The sequence below is a fragment of the Mesocricetus auratus genome, unplaced genomic scaffold, assembly GCF_017639785.1.
Source record: "Mesocricetus auratus isolate SY011 unplaced genomic scaffold, BCM_Maur_2.0 Super-Scaffold_100015, whole genome shotgun sequence".
Taxonomy (NCBI): domain Eukaryota; kingdom Metazoa; phylum Chordata; class Mammalia; order Rodentia; family Cricetidae; genus Mesocricetus; species Mesocricetus auratus.
Genome location: NW_024429198.1, coordinates 26,648,045 through 26,666,221, shown reverse-complemented (window position 1 = coordinate 26,666,221; position 18,177 = coordinate 26,648,045). Strand labels below are relative to the sequence as shown.

The following is an 18,177-nucleotide window of genomic DNA, read 5'->3' as shown; positions in this document are numbered from 1 at the left end:
GTGGGTCTGTCTCCCTGGTGGTCTTTGGGGAATCTTTGAAACTTGGGCACAACATAAATATATTAAATTAAATTGTGATAACTCTGTAGGCAGACTTTTCTGTCCCACCAGTCAGTTTCCAAATAACCACACCAAGACTTATTAATTATGAATGCTTGTTCAATAGCTCAAGCTTCTTCCTAGCTAACTCTTATATTTTAGATTAACCCATATTTCCTACCCACACTCTGTAACATGGTTTGGTGCCTTTTTTCAGTATGGCAAGTCTATCTCCTCTCCACGTCTCTGCAAGATCCTGAGATTCCTCCCTCCTTTTCGTTCACACTCTTTGTCTGCAAGTACCAACTAACCTCTACCTGTCCAGCTATTGGTCAGTCAGCTTCTTTATTAAACCAATCACAATGACTTTTTATATTCACACAATGTAAAGAAATATTCCACATAGCTCAATATATGCACTGTGGGAGATTAAATTTCATATGTCTTCACGCATGGCCCCCAGTAGATGAACTGTCTGGAAAGATTTAAGAGGTATGGTCTTCAGAGAAGGTGTGTGGTTGTGAGTGTGTTGAAACCCATCTTTGTGGGGCTTCAGTTGGATCCAGACAACTTGCCTGGTATGTACTTGAGAGGGGGAGTGTGGATTGAGAAATGGCAGGTGAAGAAGCTAAGAATAAGACAGAGACCCAGGCTATAGTCAGGATGGCAATCCAGTGAATACTGAATGCCCCAAGTTTATTCTTCAACATTCTTGAGTACCCCAACCAAACAGAGGGACATGGTAAAAGACTTCTTTATCATGTATAAGGAACAGACTTTCTTCCTTAATCCTCCAAACATTTGGTAACCACACCTTAGACTCAATATCTCATTATCTGGCCTCGAGGGTCAAGAGTAACCACATCTCAAAACAAGTCTGCTATTATTTAGATAAAACATCTATGACCAAGACCAAACATGCTACTGCAGCCATGCCTTAGGCCTTTAGGATTTTTTCCTTTTTTTTTGAGACAGGTTTTGGAGGCTAGCTCGTGTAGACCAGGCTAGCCTCAAACTCACAGATATCCACCTGCCTCTGCCTCGTGAGTTCTGGGATTAAATGTTGGGGACTGCTAGAACCTTGAACAAAATGGAGTCTGTCAACCGTTTCTTGGCCTTCTGACTACGTGACTACGAGCACACATGCCCTTGAGACAAAGGAAAAGGCTAACCATAAAAGTTAAATTTACACAGGGCAGCCCACCTGCCTAGCCAGAGGGAAGAACCCTTACAGAGTAATTGTCTTTTAACAAAAGATTAAAGTGTTCCATTGAATACTTCCTACCCCTCCCTAATTCCTGCACCTGACTTACGCTGACCAGCATTTGTGGAATGCAACTGGTGACTGATGGAAAATTACAGCTTTGTCTTTACCGTATTTGGTGTATATTTGAGTTGAGACTTGATTGACATGCTTGTACCACCCCCTGAGGTCCTTCCTCTATAATTTCCAGCGCGCCCCAAAAAATAAAGGCTCTTGATCAGCGAACGTTGTCTTGAGCCTGATTCCATTAACCTCTTGAAGTTCACTTTCCAGATCGGATCTGCTCGTGAAGGCCCACCAAATTAGTAGCGACCCTCATCACCTCACCCCCGCGGGTCAGGGGTCCCTTCCCGGGGGTCGCAATTAAAGGCGTGTGCCACCACTGCCCAGCAACCTTTAGGTCTTATTACTTTAGCCTTGGAAGAGTAAGGACAGTTTTGAACTCTCTGACCTTAAGTCAATATGGAATGGAGCCATCTCCGTGGGCCCGGACAGGAGTGGGCTTTGAGGTTTAAAAGCTTGCCAGGCCCAGTGTCTGCTTGCTGTTTGTGGACCTGAATGTACAGCTCTCATCCATCTCTCCAGCACCATGACTGCCTGCCACCATGCTTCCCACCATACTGATAATGACCGTTTGCTCTAAAACTGTAAACAAGCCCCAAATTAAATGCTTGCTCTTATAAATTGCCTTGGTCACATTGCCTCCTTACAGTAGCATAACAGCGACTAAGCCATGTGCCATTCATCAAGTACTATAACCTTTTTCTATGTCGAGATAAAGGATACAGGGTAAAACATAAATGTAATGTGTGTCTGAGGGTGACCTTGTGCGCCTGATCTCCCTCCCATGTGCCCTGTTTATTGGTCAGCAATACCATATGTGGGATAACTGAGAAGTCACTTAGTGGAGGGTAAAAGAGTCCTGTGCACACAGGTAAGCACTGGAAAAGCCAGGAAGGGTAAACATGAAGACACCCTTCAAACAAAGAGATGTTTAACCTGTTCCTCCTGGAATGCCAGGAATGGTTGCTGAAGGGGCCAGTATCAGCTCAAGACACCCCAAGACCAAGTCCCCAGCACAAAGGAGATTTATGTTCCCCAGAGGGTTATGAAGCAGAGGCTTCCTAGAAACACGCAGAAAAATACCTGTGTGTGTGTGTGTGTGTGTGTGTGTGTGTGTGTGTGTGTGTGTAGAAAGAAAGCTCTCTCCTGAGCCCATTCCAAACAGAGGAATGCTCTCTCAGCCTGGACACATGGTGAAGGGCCTAGGTCCTGCCCTGGATGAAATGACAGACTTTAGAGATCCCCCAAGGAGGGCCTCACCCTCCCTGGGGAATGATGTAGATATTGGGTGGGGGACTGGGGGGCTGGTGGAGAGACAAGGAAGGAGGCATGGGAGAGGGAGCTGGGATTGACATGTGAATCATTCATGCTTGTAATTTAAATAAAAGCATTACAAAAAAAATAAAGAAAGCCCCCTCCCAAGGGGAGATTGTAATCCAATGGTTATAAAAATTAAAGTTCTAGAAGTCCCATTAAAAAAGATTCTGGTAGCCGGGCTGAAGCTCCAAATGACGCTGTAACAAAAAACGACACACTTACTGAAAGTAAAACTAAGTATTTATTGTAGAAATTACTCACAAGATACCAAACAAGTAACCCAGATGAGCCCAGAAGTCCCCCCCCCGCCGAACCGGAAGCCGAAATCCAGAAAAAGAGACCAAGACTTCCTTTGTGCTATCTTTTATGCCCCCCCCCCGTAACGCCCCCTAGCCATGCCCAAAAGTGAGCCTGGCTAGTGACGTAGTTCACCGCCTACGCCTATGTACGTATTCGTCTTTAGTCATGCTTAAAGTGGGTGTGGTTAGCAGTGTGGTAAACCTCTCTTTTATTACCTCATCTGTATGCGCCTCTAGTAAGTCACATGGTTAATGGCGGCATACAGGCTTCCTCCTAGACGGGGAAGTGGTGGTGCACACCTTTAATCCCAGCACTCGGGAGGCAGAGGCAGGCGGATCTCTGTGAGTTCGAGGCCAGGCTGGACCGACAGCCTCCAAAACAATACAGAGAAACCCTGTCTCGTAAAAACCAAAAAATAAAAAATAAAAATAAAAAAGATTCTGGCCTTTGGAAAACAGGGGGACCTTGGAGAATTGTACTCTTTGTCACAGGAAGCAACCCTGGGAATAGATTTACAGTCCAGGAGAAACTGCTCCCCCAGGTCCTCAGACCAAAGATCTCCTACCTATGCCAAGGCCCAAACCAACTCTCCCCTCCAAAGCACTTCATGTTGCTCTTTTTACAGCAGCGACAGGCAATGAAACAGGAACCACAAGTCAGCAACCCATGTGGAGTTTACTGAAGGGAAAGGGAAGAAGGGGAGTTCGGGCCAACCAGGAAGGAGAGAAAGAGAAAAGTGGAGAAGAGGGGAGGGAGGGGGCAAAGGGAGAGAGGAGAGAGAGAGAGCACATGGAGGTGCTCGCTTAAAAGGGGAAGCCGGCACATGCATACTGAGCCCTTATGCAATCCCATAAGGCATAAGACGTGACATAAGCACAGGGCTCTTTGAACTGACTCAAGTGTCTGCCTAAATGCCGATATGCATGTCCCACCCATTGTCAGGGTTCCAACACTTAATACACACAGGGGCCAGAGTCCTACATCCCACTGTGGAGGAAGGTGAGGAATTCCCAAATTTTTTTTTTTTTTTTTTTTTGGTTTTTCGAGACATGGTTTCTCTGTGGCTTTGGAGGCTGTCCTGGAACTCGCTTGGTAGTCCAGGCTGGTCTCGAACTCACAGAGATTTGCCTGCCTCTGCCTCCCGAGTGCTGGGATTAAAGGCGTGCGCCACCAACGCCCGGCCCCCAAATCTTTTTTCCACTCTTGACAAGTTCCGCTGATGGATCAATCATTCCCAGCCAGAAACTGGCCAGGATTACCAGTTATGCTGAATATGGCTTTCCTCCTCTAAATCCAAGCATGCTGTTAAAATGAAATTCAGAGTTTCTGTATTATATCAAGAAGTCAATTGATGTAAGACAGAAGAAAACAAAACTATTTATACTCGGTTCTTTCTCTGAAAGTTTAATTTTCCTCATATTTACTATCTTCCTTATTTTTGCATTTCCCAGTATGTAAACCTATAAAAGTTGACATATCTTTGTTGACATTAACTTTTGAGTTTTCCACATAGAACAAAGAATTTCCTAACAGCAGTCTTCGAACACTCCAGAAAGAAAATGAGGCCTCACTTCATCGATTCCACCTGATCCAACATTTGTTTTTCCTTTTTTTTCCCCGGACCTTGAATGACATAAATAGCAAAGAAAATTCGTTCTAAAGACAATCTGTAGAAGTGGTGAATGTGTCAGAGGCTGTGTTCATCTTTATATCCTTATTGAACATGATATACTTCATATGAGAGGGGAATCCTACAAAGGTCTTAAAATTTTTACTTCTTTAACCCTTGAAACACATCAGATGATTCAATCTGACTACAAACTCCATGTGTGTGGGAAGTGTGATAAAATCTTTGTTAACAATTCAGATCTTATCCAACTCAAATGAATCCATAGTACAGAATATGAAATTAATTATTTTGCAATGTCAACATGAACATCTAACCTACAACAGCACAAAAGCTAAGAATGTAATCAGACCAGGACAGCCTCCAAAGCCACAGAGAAACCCTGTCTCAAAAAAGCAAAAAAAAAAAAAAAAAAAAAAAGAATGTCATCAGAGAACAATGAAGACTTCTCTTTGCTATAGCCTCCAACAGTTTATTCAAGCAGTTTGTTTGAAACATGCCTTGATTAGTGAGTCTCTTTCTTCTATAACTATGAATGTTCCATGAAACCTTTACTATGTCATAATTTTGTCCAGAATCTGAGATCAGGCCTGTGGGCATATTTACTGTTGTTTTTCCTGGTGGAAAAACATGTCAACCATATTCCTGTAATATCTGTCCTTGGTGTGTATGAAGCTCTGCAGAGAGAATTCCAACAACGGATAATGGGTGAACTATCATTACAAATACCCGGTTGACCTAGGAGTCATGTCTTTCCACTTTGGAGAGAAGCAGGGGATGTAAGCATGAGCTCATAGCACACCAGGTGCCAAATACATACCTGCATTTGTGGGAGAAAAGGGGGGGCATGGTTAAAATTCTAATAGAGCCCTCCAAAAACAGAATTTCTTACATAGATTAACAGTTGAGAGTTTCAAGGGAGTTAAGGGCAGGTGACCAATCCTGAGTTGGATTAAGAAGTTCTTTGTAAATGTCAGAGAGTTGAACTTTAACCTTGTTTAGTCATTATACCTTCTCTGTGTCCCTGAAGAACCTCCTACCCTGTAGGGATTCCAATGTTCACAGGAAAACTGTTTTTACAAACTGTGGAGTTGGATCCATGTCTGGAACATGAAGAGTGTGACCACAGAGCAACATGGGTTATTTATATGTAGGACTGCATATTAAGACAAAGCCTAAAGTAAACTCAAACTGCTTTACTATGAATGTTTTACTTATATAGTTGATTTTGTTGTTGCTGTTCTTGCTATTGTTTCTGGTTTTCATCCTGTGTGTTGTTTGGGTTTTTTGTTTGTTTGCTTGTTTTCCAGGACAATTCTCTGTGACTTCACAGTAGGATAGACTACATTTCCCAGAAGTCTGCTTATATGACTCCCTGTGTGATGCTATTACTCTTCCTTTGATTCTTGCTGTCTACAGTAGAGGATGGGCTGAAGAAAGGGAAATTGGTAGACAGAAGTTGACCTGAGAAAAACCAACTGCCCAAAGTCTGATCTCTAAATATTCCAGTTCAGGTTTGGAGCAGGTCCATTTGTCTGAAGCCTCTGAGCACTTAGAAGCACGTTCAGGCACACCTAGGATGGTTTCAAAATCATCGTAAAAAGATACTTTTCTCTCCCGCATCAGTATACTGTGGAGTTTTACTTGTCTGACCATTGTCAGCTGGTAAATAATGACAGGGCAACTTCTTATTCATGATGAAAGCATAGCTCTTATAAATTAACCTGCACTTATTAGTCTAGATTCTGCCACATGGCTCTTTTTTTTTTTTTTTGAAATGGCTCCATCTTTCTGTATGCCTGACTTGGCCCTCGTCTTGCTGATGCCTCTGGGCAGCTAGATTCATCTCTTCTGCTGTCTCTCCAGAAATCCCACCTGTCCTATCCTGCCTGGATATTGGCCATTCAGCTCTATTACACCAATCAGAAGGTGCCTTGGCAGAGACACATCTTCACAGTGTACTAAAAGATTACTCCACATAGTATTGCTCCATCATTTAAGTACAACGGAGCCAATGTGATTTTTAAGTGTATTAATATTAAAATCAGAATATATCGACCAGAAATGACCCGGGAACCTGATAATTATATCATAGTCTCAACTCACACCCAGACATCTTGAGTTATGTATCTGGAGGTGAACACCAGACTAAGTCTCCAGGGCTATTTGAAACCAAAACATTGTTGGTAAGAAACCAGATTTTTATCCATTGTTAAGCCTCATACATTACAAAAATAAGTTCCTGTTTCCTAAGACTAAAGTACCCAGCAAAACATGTTTCAACTGTGCTGAAATATGACCCCATGGTGTATACCTACTAAAGCATACAAAACTAATCTGTGATGACTGCGCTTTTGCTTTAAGAAAATGTCCAGGCTGGGCGGTGGTGGTGCAAGCCTTTAATCCCAGCACTCAGGAGGCAGAGGCAGGCGGATCTCTGTGAGTTCGAGGCCGGGCTGGACAGATAGCCTCCAGAACAATACCCTGTCTCGTAAAACCAAAAAGAAAAAAGAAAAGAAAAAAAAGAAAATGTCCAGATAGCTTGATGATTCCTCTCTCACATGATGAATTATTCAACATATTTTCAGCTTCTTTTTTATTTCATCATTTCAAATTGCCAGTTATTTCGACAGATGTTTTCTATGACACATTTGACCTTTTTATTGCATCTTTTCCAACCGACAATTATCTCGAGTTTTTTTTTGTTTTGTTTTTTTAACCCCAATCTTTTACCAAAAGGGACGTCAAAAGGCAATAAGGGACTGCTCTCTGAAATACCGACTTTGAGAGTGAAACCCAACCGGCCACTTTCTGGTGCTCCTGAAAAAACAAAACAAAACAAAAACTTGCTTTAATCAGACATCAGAGCAGTTGGTTTTTCTCAGGTCAACCTCTGTCTACCAGTTTCCCTTTCTTCCGCCCATCATCTACTACAGGCAGCAAGAATCAAAAGAGTAATAGCATCACTCCGGGAGTCATATAAGCAGACTTCTGGGAAATGTAGTCCATCCTACTGTGACGTCACAGAAAGTCGTCCAGGAAAGCCTTTTCCGGATTTAGATTAAACACGTGCGTCTTCCGCAAACTTGGGCGCGAGTCCTGCCCTGCTGCGTCTCCTGCTGTATCTCTGAGTTGGAGGTTGGTCCGGGGTGCAGCGCAGCCTGAGGCTCTGTGCGGGTTCCGTCTTGGAGGGGGCGGACCTGGGCTGGGTGCAAGGGCGGAGAAGCTGCCTTGGAGGTGCTGTGCTGAACTGGCTGGGAGGTTGCAGGTCAGGGCTGGGAGAGGGCGATGGACTGTGCCCTGAGAGATGGTTTCCTTAGGACGGGCAGCCCGAGTCCGCCTTGGGCTTCTGGGACAGAGCTGCCGGGGAGCGCGGAGTAGATGATAGCGCAAGGTCCAGGACTGCAAGCTAACGATGGTGAGCTGAGGTGACCAGGACTGCAAGCTAACGATGGTCAGCTGACTACCTGCTCCTGAGGTGGAGCTGGGAGCTCCCTGAGCAGCTTTGGTGGGGAAGCAGCTTCACGAGCTGAGTCCTTCTCACATGGATGCTGTCAGAGCAAATGGGGTGTCTGACCCCTCCTGTACTCCAGCCTGCCTGGTGTAAGGGTCTTGAGTCTGGATTGTGTTCTCTGCCCGTTAAAGAATTAAGAGAGGAAAAATTCTGAGGCAAAACAAAGATCACTGGTGGGAAATTCTGGAAGACAGCAGAAAGATCTGTCAGCTACTTTAGGAAAGCTTTAACTAGGGGTGAGAGAGCACACATACTGCAGAGGGAAAGACTCACAAAGCAGAATGCAGACTAGGAAGGCTTTTGTGTCAGGTCAGCAGGGTGTGGAGAACTCACAGACCTGTGTGTGTTCCCCTGATTTAAAGTAGACAGACCTGTGACAGAAAAGAAACTCCAGTCCACTCTATTGCACATCCCTGTCACCTCTGCATTTGTGTGGGGGAGGCAGGACCCTCTGGCCCTCCCCTGCTTCATAGCAAATTCAAGTCCTAGGCTACCCGAGTCTGTGTCAGAAAACACTGGAACATACTTCATGGATGTGATAAATACTGTTATTCATCCCTTGTTTCTTACAGTGAGTACCATGATGACTCCATGCAATTAGCACTTTGGTGATTTAAGAACTACTTGTGGTTCATTCTGTTAACCCATTCCATGTGTAATTTAAACTTTTGTCACTCACATGTTTTTGTTAAAGACATTAAATTTTGGTGATTAGACAGTTGTTTGCAGGAACCCTAGACAAGGACTGGAGCAGAGGCCACAGAAGAACACTGCAGACTCACTTGCCCAGCCTGCTTTCCTATGGCATATAGGGACACCGGCCCAGTGCCCGTATCACCCGTAACGGGCTATGCTGTCTCATATCATTCACTAATTTAAAAATGCCACAGGCTTCCCTATACACAGACTTATGGCGGTGTCTTCTCAATGATGCTTCTCTCTTCTCAAATGAACCTAGCTAGTCTCAAGTTGACAGGAAACTATCCAGGCCAATGCATCCTGATATTGATATTATTAATGGTTGTAATTAAAGTGTGTTTATCCTCCATTGGTCTTTGTTTCAGGAAATGCTGTCCTTCTGGGATGTGGCCATTGAGTTCTCTCCAGAAGAGAGGAAATACCTGGATCCTGCTCAGTGGAATCTGTACAGGGATGTGATGTTGGAGAATTACAGCCACCTTGATTTCCTGGGTGAGGATCTCATCCTAGTGAATTTTTATTTCACCATCAACATATATCTTACTCCCTTTGTACTGTATCTCATTGGAATGTTTCAACAGTGAGTTTTATATCCTTCGTTTTCAGAAAAATTAGGAAGAGTTCGGTATTAATCATTTAGGTGCTTGAGAGATAGCACTGCCCTTCTAGAGGACCAGGGTTCAATTCCCAGCACCCATACGACAACTCACAACCATCTGTAATGTCAAGGTCTGACACCCTCAAAGCACTAATGCATTTAGAGAATAAAATAAAAGGAATCATTTCACTGTTTTTGTCTTTGTGTTTAACCTTTCTGTATTTGATGTATGTTTCCTTCACTCTAGTGGGACTGTTAGAAATACAATGGCATTATAAAGTCTTTAACAATTTAGATTTAATGTTTTTTCCCATTAAATGAAACCCAGAATCTGGATGTTGTTAGTTTGTAGCGATCCTGTCAGGAAACATTTACAGAAACGATTGTCTGGAGTCATTTATTACATCATCTCTTATGAACTATGCACTGGAAGGGACATGTCAATTCCTAGTAGAACACTCAACCAGTCTTGTTCCCTTTTCTACTAACAGGTCTTGCTGTCCCTAAGCCACAGCTGGTGACATTTCTGGAGCAAAGACAAGAGCCTTCAGAAGTGGAGAGACAGGCAGCAGCCACCGTGCACCCAGGTGTGTAGGATGAGGGGTCAGGGTCAGAGGTGGGGTGCAAATATTCACCAAAACAGCAGGCTTTCCCATGTGCCTAGAAACATGATTGTATAGTAATCATTCTTTAGGTTTCTCTTCATGTCTGTGTTGTCAAAGCATATCTCTCAGGCTCTTAGGATGGTTTAAGTCACTTCAGCTTCGTATTTCCCAACAGCGAGCTGTGCTTCTATTAACAGTGACCTCTGAGGTTTTTCTTTTGGTTGAGTCTCCACTGTAGTGTAAGACTCAGGAAAAGAGAACTCAGTGCTGGTCAGACTGAGAGTCATTTCATCATTTCTTTGTAGAGGCTGCAGAAGGATTGCTACACCAAAGTGAGCATGGTTGTGTTCGTAAAGCCAAACCCACAATTGCATTACAGAGACCCAGGCATGACAGAGGCTCAACAGTTTTAGTTCTGTTGATTAGAAATATTTGGGAGTAGGGAGCAGTGAAGATTCAAAGTATTAACATATTGTAGAAGGGGTTGTATTGGGCCCTTAGGTACACTAATTTAACAGAGACTGGCTTTTTTCAATACTTTTTTCAGTAGGTCCTGACCATTAGACCTAGGAAGAGTAGCAGCACAGGATGACCTACAATGCCTTCCATTCTTGATACAGGGATGCCCATCAAACCAGATATGGGTACAACTATGTGTGCATCTCTTTCATGGCAGTTAGTAGATTTAGGCCCTTTAGTGAGTGTAGGGCTCCATGGTTTTTTGGATTTTTTTTCCTGTCTCTTTGAAGTTAATGTGTTTATGATATATTTGGTCTAACTGTTATTTGCATATATTCCCAGTCACAACTTGTTAAAGACATTATAAACTTTATGTATAAACCTGATGTTCCCAGGTAAAATGTTTTGTTTCAGATCTAGTCAGAGTAGCCACTGTGGCTAGCCCTATAGGAAGCATTAAGATTAATATTACCATGAGTCCAGTTGGGCAACGAGATCATGTGGCTACTTTTTCTCAACGTCTCCTGTTGATTCTCAAACTTCCTCAGTGTAGATTTTGATTGCCTTCCTGGTTTGTCATGGGACCAAGGCTGAGGAGTGTAGGTGGAGTTTTTCATTGGGACCATAATCAACTCTGTCCTGCTAGCACTCCCAAATACCCACTCAGAGACTTAATATTAATTATAAATGCTTGACTGATAGCTCAGGCTTATTACTAAAAGCTTTTACATTTTAGTTAATCTATATGTCTTACTTACACCCTGCCATGTGGCAATACATCATGTTTATCTCCTGCTCCTCCACGTCCTGGTGACTCTTCTGACTCTGCCCTCCTCATCCCAACATTTGCTCTGCTCCGAAAATCCCACCTTTCCAAGGACCAATGAGCTTTTTATTAACAATTAGAATAACACATCTTCACAGTGTACAGAAGGATTAGTCCTTGGCATTTCCCCTTTCTGTCTAATTAATACGGAAGGTTTTAACTTTCACATAGTAAAAGTGTATGTAACAAAAATACATGTCAAGTAAGAACTACAAATACAATATCCAGTTCATTTGTGTTTGGCAAATTTAGGGAAAATATTTTATTATCTACCTTATCTTTGTAAGAAAAAAAAAGTTTTATTTCTAATTCACCTTTTATCGTAACTAAGGAAAACTTTAAAATTAATTTAGTCTTAATTTCATCAAAGACCCTGAAGGGTGAAATGTTATCTAATGACAGGGATATCTGGCAGCCTGGACAGTTATCCAAAGTTCTTTATGACAATTGTGCACCCATATTTGGCATATTTGGCCTACAGGCCTAGACTGTTTGACAGACATTTTTGGGAAGCAGGGAATTTTTAAGGACTGTACTACCTTTTCTTGGCAAAATTTATCAGTTGCTTTCTTTTGCATCCTGCTGGTCCAGGTTGGACAATATACTGTCAGCAATTGAGGCAAGGGCAATTTCTTTGCCCTACTGTCTGGCTTTTGCCATTAAAAAAAACAAAAACAAAAAAAAACCAAACTCCTATGGAGTTTCCTCGATGCCTATCATCATCTTTGAAGTAAATTGGTGCTGCCATGAGCAGACGAGTCTCACTGTCAAGACAAGTCTTATTGTATTGGGACTTTAAACTGCCATATTCTATAGGTCTATCTAAATATATCTTGAAAGTGAACCTAACGTGACTGTAAGTTTGACTACCATAGATGATTAACTACTAACCTATATTTTTAATTATACATTACATTTTTAAATGACCTAGATAGCCACAATACCCCAGAGTAAAAACATACATGTAGTTTAGCCCAGCATTTGCTCTGCCCAGAAAACCCTGCTTAGCTAGTGTCCAATCATCTTTCCATTAATAATGACAGTAACACGTATTCCTATGAGATTGTTCCTAGATGAGGAGGAGCTTGTCCTAGATGTCTCTGGAGGGTGACTCAGAATGACTGCACTGGTTGGACTTTCACAGTCCACCTCACCTCCTCAGGCCGTATGGCTTTCTTGACTGATGTGGTGTGAACACACATGGCACTTGTGACTTAGTTTAAACAGTGCCCTGAGTTCTCCCTGCTGTGCCCACTGGCCCTGTGGCAGAGCCTCTGTCATGTGTTACCTACCACTTTGCTGAGGACTCCTTACATAACCAGGCATTGATAGCTCAGCTCTCGAATTAGCTTTGTTAAGAGGAAGAAAATCAAAGCCAGGGACAGGGCATGGCCGTTTGAACTAGAGTGTAGCTCCCATACCAGTTGGGTGGCAGACATAGGTACAAGGCTCCCCTTGTATTCTCAACTATCAGTTCAGGAGACATGGACTGCTGAGAAATTGCAATGAGTGTCTCCATTGACACATGCAGAGTGTGGTGAAAAAAATCTAAGATTCTCCTCAGCATGAGGGAATCCACCCCCTGTCTGGTGGGACATGAGCTGTGATCCATCTTCCCTACAGATAAGGAGTAGGATTTCCTGATCTGGGTTACAGACTGGAGGGTGATAGGAGCAGCAGACACTGACAACTCCTATTCCCCATGCATCCTTACCCTTTGTTGAAACTAGAATGCCATTAATCTAGTAAGTCTTAGGGTAAGTTTGCTAACCTCTCCTGGTTGTGTCCTGCCATGCAAGTGTACTCAAGTATTCAGTCACTCAATTTCAAAAACCAGTGTTCTAGGTTTTTTTTCTCTTTTGTTGCTGTTTTCTTTGGTTTTGTTTTTCAAAACAGGGTTTCTCTGTGTAGCTGTCCTAGAACTGGCTTTGTAAATCAGGCTGGCATCAAACTCAGAAAGATCTTCCTGCTTTGACTCCCCATTGTTGGGATTAAAGGTGTGTCACCATTCCTGACCCAATAACCAGTTACTTTAAGTATATCTGATTTTAATATCATTCCATATTAAGTAAAAACAAGTTGAACTTGAATTTGTTTCAGTTACCTGCTTTAGGCTTACCTTTGCTGACATGTACAGAGGACTCCATAATGGAAGGTAGAATTTTTTCCCTCTAATTTATTAATCATGTCTATAAATGAAATATATTTGTATTTAGCATGACTATAAACGTAACTTTGGTCACTAAGTACATTTCATGATTCATTAGGTGACTCATCATACCTTTGTTGTAACAGCTTACAACAAAATAATGACTCTCATCTGATGCTGCAACGATAAATGGCACACTTACTGAAAGTGAAAATAAGTATTTATTGTAGAAATTACTCACAAGATACCAAACAAGTAACCCAGATGAGCTGAGTAGTTTTCCGCCACCAAACTGGAAGCTGGAAAGCCGGAAAAAGAGAGCTAGACTTCCGCTGGTCTTTTATACCTTCCTCCATAACGCCCCTAGCCATGCCCAAAAGTGGGCCTGGCTAGTGACGTAGTTCACCACCTACGTCCATATACGTCTTTAGTCATGCCTAAAGTGGGTGTGGTTAGTGGTGCGGTAAACTGCCCTTTTATTACCTCATCTGTGTGCGCCTCTAGTAAGTCACATGGTTAATGACAGCACACTGTTTCCTCCTACACGCATCAGATAAGGCCTTAACAAATGAAAGCAATTTACCTCTGATAAAAACTTCACACTCAAAAATTACAGTTGTTGGACTGAAAAGTTTGTATACCTTTGAAGATAAATACAAATACAGTCCATGGAGGAACTAGAAACTTCAGCCTCCTCCCTTTATTGTGTATAAAATCTAAACCAATCCTGCAGACCTTCTCCTTTCAGTAGCTTGTTTAGAATACCACAAGGGGAGCTTGGGGCCAGGGATGAGCAGATTGAAGAGGAATAGCCATGGAATTGCCCAGGCCCACTAATACAGCCTCAGGAAAGATGGTACATGGCTCATGGAGCACAGGCAGGGGGACAGCGGAACCCCGCAGCTTCCAGGAGCCTTGAATCCAAGTGAGCTCAGAGAGTGGCTGACTCTGTTCCACAAGGGGGCCAGGGAAAGTGATAAAATTAAGTCACGGAACCATATCTGAGACAGCGTAGATGGAGGGCACTCTGCATTCACTCATCCAGCATCCACAGAAATGAAAGTGCCTGGATTTAATTGATAATTTATCCATTACTTCTTCAATCCACATCTTTACTCTCAGAAGGAGACACAGGGAGGGAGTCCCTGTCAGGGTTTTGTGTTTTGTTTTTCCCAGAATTTGGACCAGACAAAAATACCCACATCTACCCCATTAGGACCAGAAGGACAAGGTTCGGTTTTGTGTCAGGAAATACATTGGTTATTCCAGCACACTTTAACCTTGGTTTGATTGGATTTATAAAGCCAAGCCCAAAATTGCATCAGAGGCAGGCCTAGGGCTGAAAACCCAAAACTTTTAGTTCCATTGATTCAAACAATTTGTTTCATGTTGTAAACCAGTGGATGTTTCAAAGCTGTAGGTGAGGCTGCATGAGAATTTTCTGGGCAGGATTGTTTGGTTGGGGGAGCAATTGAATAAAACTCAGGCAAAATTGAATCACTTGGGACAGGTCACTCACAGACAGTACTATTTTCTTAACATCTGAAATATAGCACACATTTCTAAATAACTAGGTCTGAAATCATTGTAAGAAACTAACTTCACACGAGTTTCTTTTGTTTCACGTGTACTGTTGAAGAAAGTGACCCCATCAGAATTCTTTGTCTTTGATACAGATATCTTCTAATTTTTTTTCTTTATCACATACTCATTATAAGAACTTAAAATGCATGCCCTTTGTGGATATATATTTAAAGATTCAAAGTCTCCGTGACTAGGAGTATGTGTTTAATAGTTTTCAAAATTTTGTGAGTTCAAATTTTTTCTTCACTTTGCAATTTGATATTCTTTGGTATTAATTTGGAGGTGTGTATAATGTATAATAATTTGTTATATATTCCCTATATGTTTTGGTGGATGGATACGACACACAGGACTGTGTAAGGTTACAAAATCTCTAGGAGCTTTGCTCTGTAATTTTCTACTTCATGGGTCAACACCAGTGTCCTGATTGCATGGCTTCTTCATTATCTCTATTTAGGGCTCATAGCTGTTACTCTTGTAAATGAATAAATCTCAGAAATACATTATCCCCCCCAACACCCAGGGCATGTGGCCTACTCCACTATTCCCAACACTTGGAATTTGCAGCTAGCCTGATCTAGATAGTGAGTTCCAGGACAGCAAGGTCTACACAGAGAAACCTTGCCTTAAAAAAGCAAAAACAAAGGAGAGAAATAAGAAATTTTATCATTTGTTTACTGAGAAATATGTTGTCTTAGTAAAATTTGTGTAATTCACCAGTGAGCCTTTTTGTTTATCATGACTTTATATGCATCAGGTATATATTTTCTTGTCATCCAAATTAAAAATGAAATAGTGTTCTGAATTTTTGAGCTGTAAATTTAGTCTTGTTGTGAACCATCTACTTCTTGTATAGCATATCTTCTGAACCTTCCAAAATAAAGCTATGTGGATGATAAAAATTTTGTATTTATATGATTGCTCAAATTCACATAATCACATTTAACTTTTTTTCCAGGCTTGTCTACTTTATAATTTAATGGGTATCGCCATATAACATCTTTATTGTTTAATGGGTTTATTTCTGTAAAATGTAAAATGCCCTTACAACTTAGCTACTAAATTTTGAATATGTCATTATGTCTATGTTCTATTTGGTTGTGTCTTATTCTAGTAGAAGTATATATCATTTTGACCTACAGTATTTTATCATTTATGTTTAGTGCCTATAGGTTTTAAATATACTGTAGTTTCTCACTTATTGTTTAGTATGTATGAGTAAATCTTTCCTTTTAAAAAGATAAGCACTGTAAGTATGAAGAATATTTCCAAGCATTTGCTCATATCTCAACTTTTCTTCAACAGGAACAAGATCCAAGAATTATAATGTATATAGCAAGGGCACCGATTATAACTCACTACGTATTCAATGCCAGAGAATTGATGCAGGGGAGAAACCCTACAAGTGTGAAGAATGTGGTAAGGGCCTTAGTTCTTATAAAACATTTTCTATACACCAGAGACTTCACACTGGAGAGAAACCCTACAAGTGTAAAGAATGTCATAAAGCCTTCAATACTCGCTCATCACTTTTTATACACCAGAAAAATCATACTGATGAAAAAACCTACAAATGTAAAGAATGTGGCAAATCGTTTTACTATCCTTCAATGCTGAAGCAGCATCAAAGAATTCATTCTGGAGAGAAACCCTGCAAGTGTGAAGAGTGTGGGAAAGCTTTTTATGTCCCTTCATTCCTTCAGGCACATCAACGAATTCACACTGCAGAGAAATCATACAAGTGTGAAGAGTGTGGCAGATGTTTTTCCTCATCGTCATACCTTAAACAACATCAGATGATTCACTCTCTAGAAAATCCCTATAAGTGTGAGGAGTGTGGCAAAAGGTTTTCCTGTTTTGCAAAGCTTCAAGAGCATCAGACAGTTCACACTGGAGAGAAATCATACAAGTGTGAGGAGTGTGGCAAATGTTTTTGCTTCTCTTCATCTCTTCGGCGACATCAAACAATGCACCGTAAAGACAAACCCCACAAGTGCAAAGAGTGTGGCAGATGTTTTTACTCGTTAGTATCCCTTAGACGACATAAAAAAATCCACTCTGAATATAATCCTTATACGTGTGAGCAATGTGGCAAACGGTTTTCCTATGCTAGGCATCTTCAGGAACATCAAACAGTTCACACTGGAGAGAAGCCATACAAGTGTGAGGAATGTCACAAAGCCTTTCATTGTCACTCATCCCTTAGGAGACACAAGAGAGTTCATAATGGAGAGAAACCCAACCACTGTAAAGGTAGGGACAGAGATTTTTCCTCATCTTCACGCCTTAGACAACATAAAAGAAAAAAGGAAAATTCATTCTAAAGACAATCCCTAGAAGTGTGGAAAATGTGACAGAGACTTTGTTAATCTTTATACCCTTACTCAACACATGATATAGCTCATACAGGAGAGAAATCCTATAAATGTCTTAAAAACTTTACTTGTTCCACTCTTAAAACACAGGAAATGATTCATTCTGACTAGAAAGTCCATGAGGGTGTGAAGAGTAGTAAAATCTTTGCTAAAAATTAGATCTCGCCGGGCTGGACCGATAGCCTCCAAAATAATACAGAGAAACCCTGTCTCGTAAAAACCAAAAAAAAAAAAAAAAAAAAAAAAAAAAAATTAGATCTCATCCTGGAACACGATAAATAAAAGATTGGGACAGGAATTGGAGTTCAAATTTCAAGCTGATGATCAGAAAAGCAAAGCAGCCTGCCACTATCTCTTACTTCCAGCTCAGGCTAGAAGGGCTGATTCATGAGCTCTTCACCAAGCCTCAAACTGCTGCCTTTCCTCAGTGTGGCTGGAGAATATATGTCTTCTGTTGTCAGTGTGGCTGGCAAATGAATGCCTCCTATCAATGTGACTGGAGAATGAATGCCTGATACTGAGATCTTGCTCCTGTCTTATATACCTCTCTAGTGCTGCGATTAAAGGTGTGTGATCCCAGATGCTGAGATCATCTTTGTGTGCGCTGTTTCTCTTTAGGACTGGATCGATCTTGTGTAAATCTGGGTGGTCTTGGGCTCACAGAGATCTGGCTACCTCTTAATCCTGAGTCGTAGGATTAAAGGTGTGTACCACCACTTTCTGGCTGCTGGGATCAAAGGTGTGTGCCTGGCTTCTAT

General features: G+C 41.6%; 1 protein-coding gene across 1 annotated transcript; it reads left to right on the top strand.

The window, feature by feature from the left end:
• The first annotated feature begins 7,642 nt into the window (after positions 1-7,642).
• On the top strand, positions 7,643-17,998 carry LOC106022316 (zinc finger protein 58). The gene is made up of 4 exons (XM_040757714.1): positions 7,643-7,748; positions 9,189-9,315; positions 9,913-10,008; positions 16,350-17,998. The coding sequence occupies exons 2-4, from the start codon at positions 9,192-9,194 to the stop codon at positions 17,366-17,368; spliced, it is 1,239 nt and encodes a 412-aa protein (XP_040613648.1). The 5' UTR covers positions 7,643-7,748; positions 9,189-9,191; the 3' UTR covers positions 17,369-17,998.
• Positions 17,999-18,177: the final 179 nt, after the last annotated feature.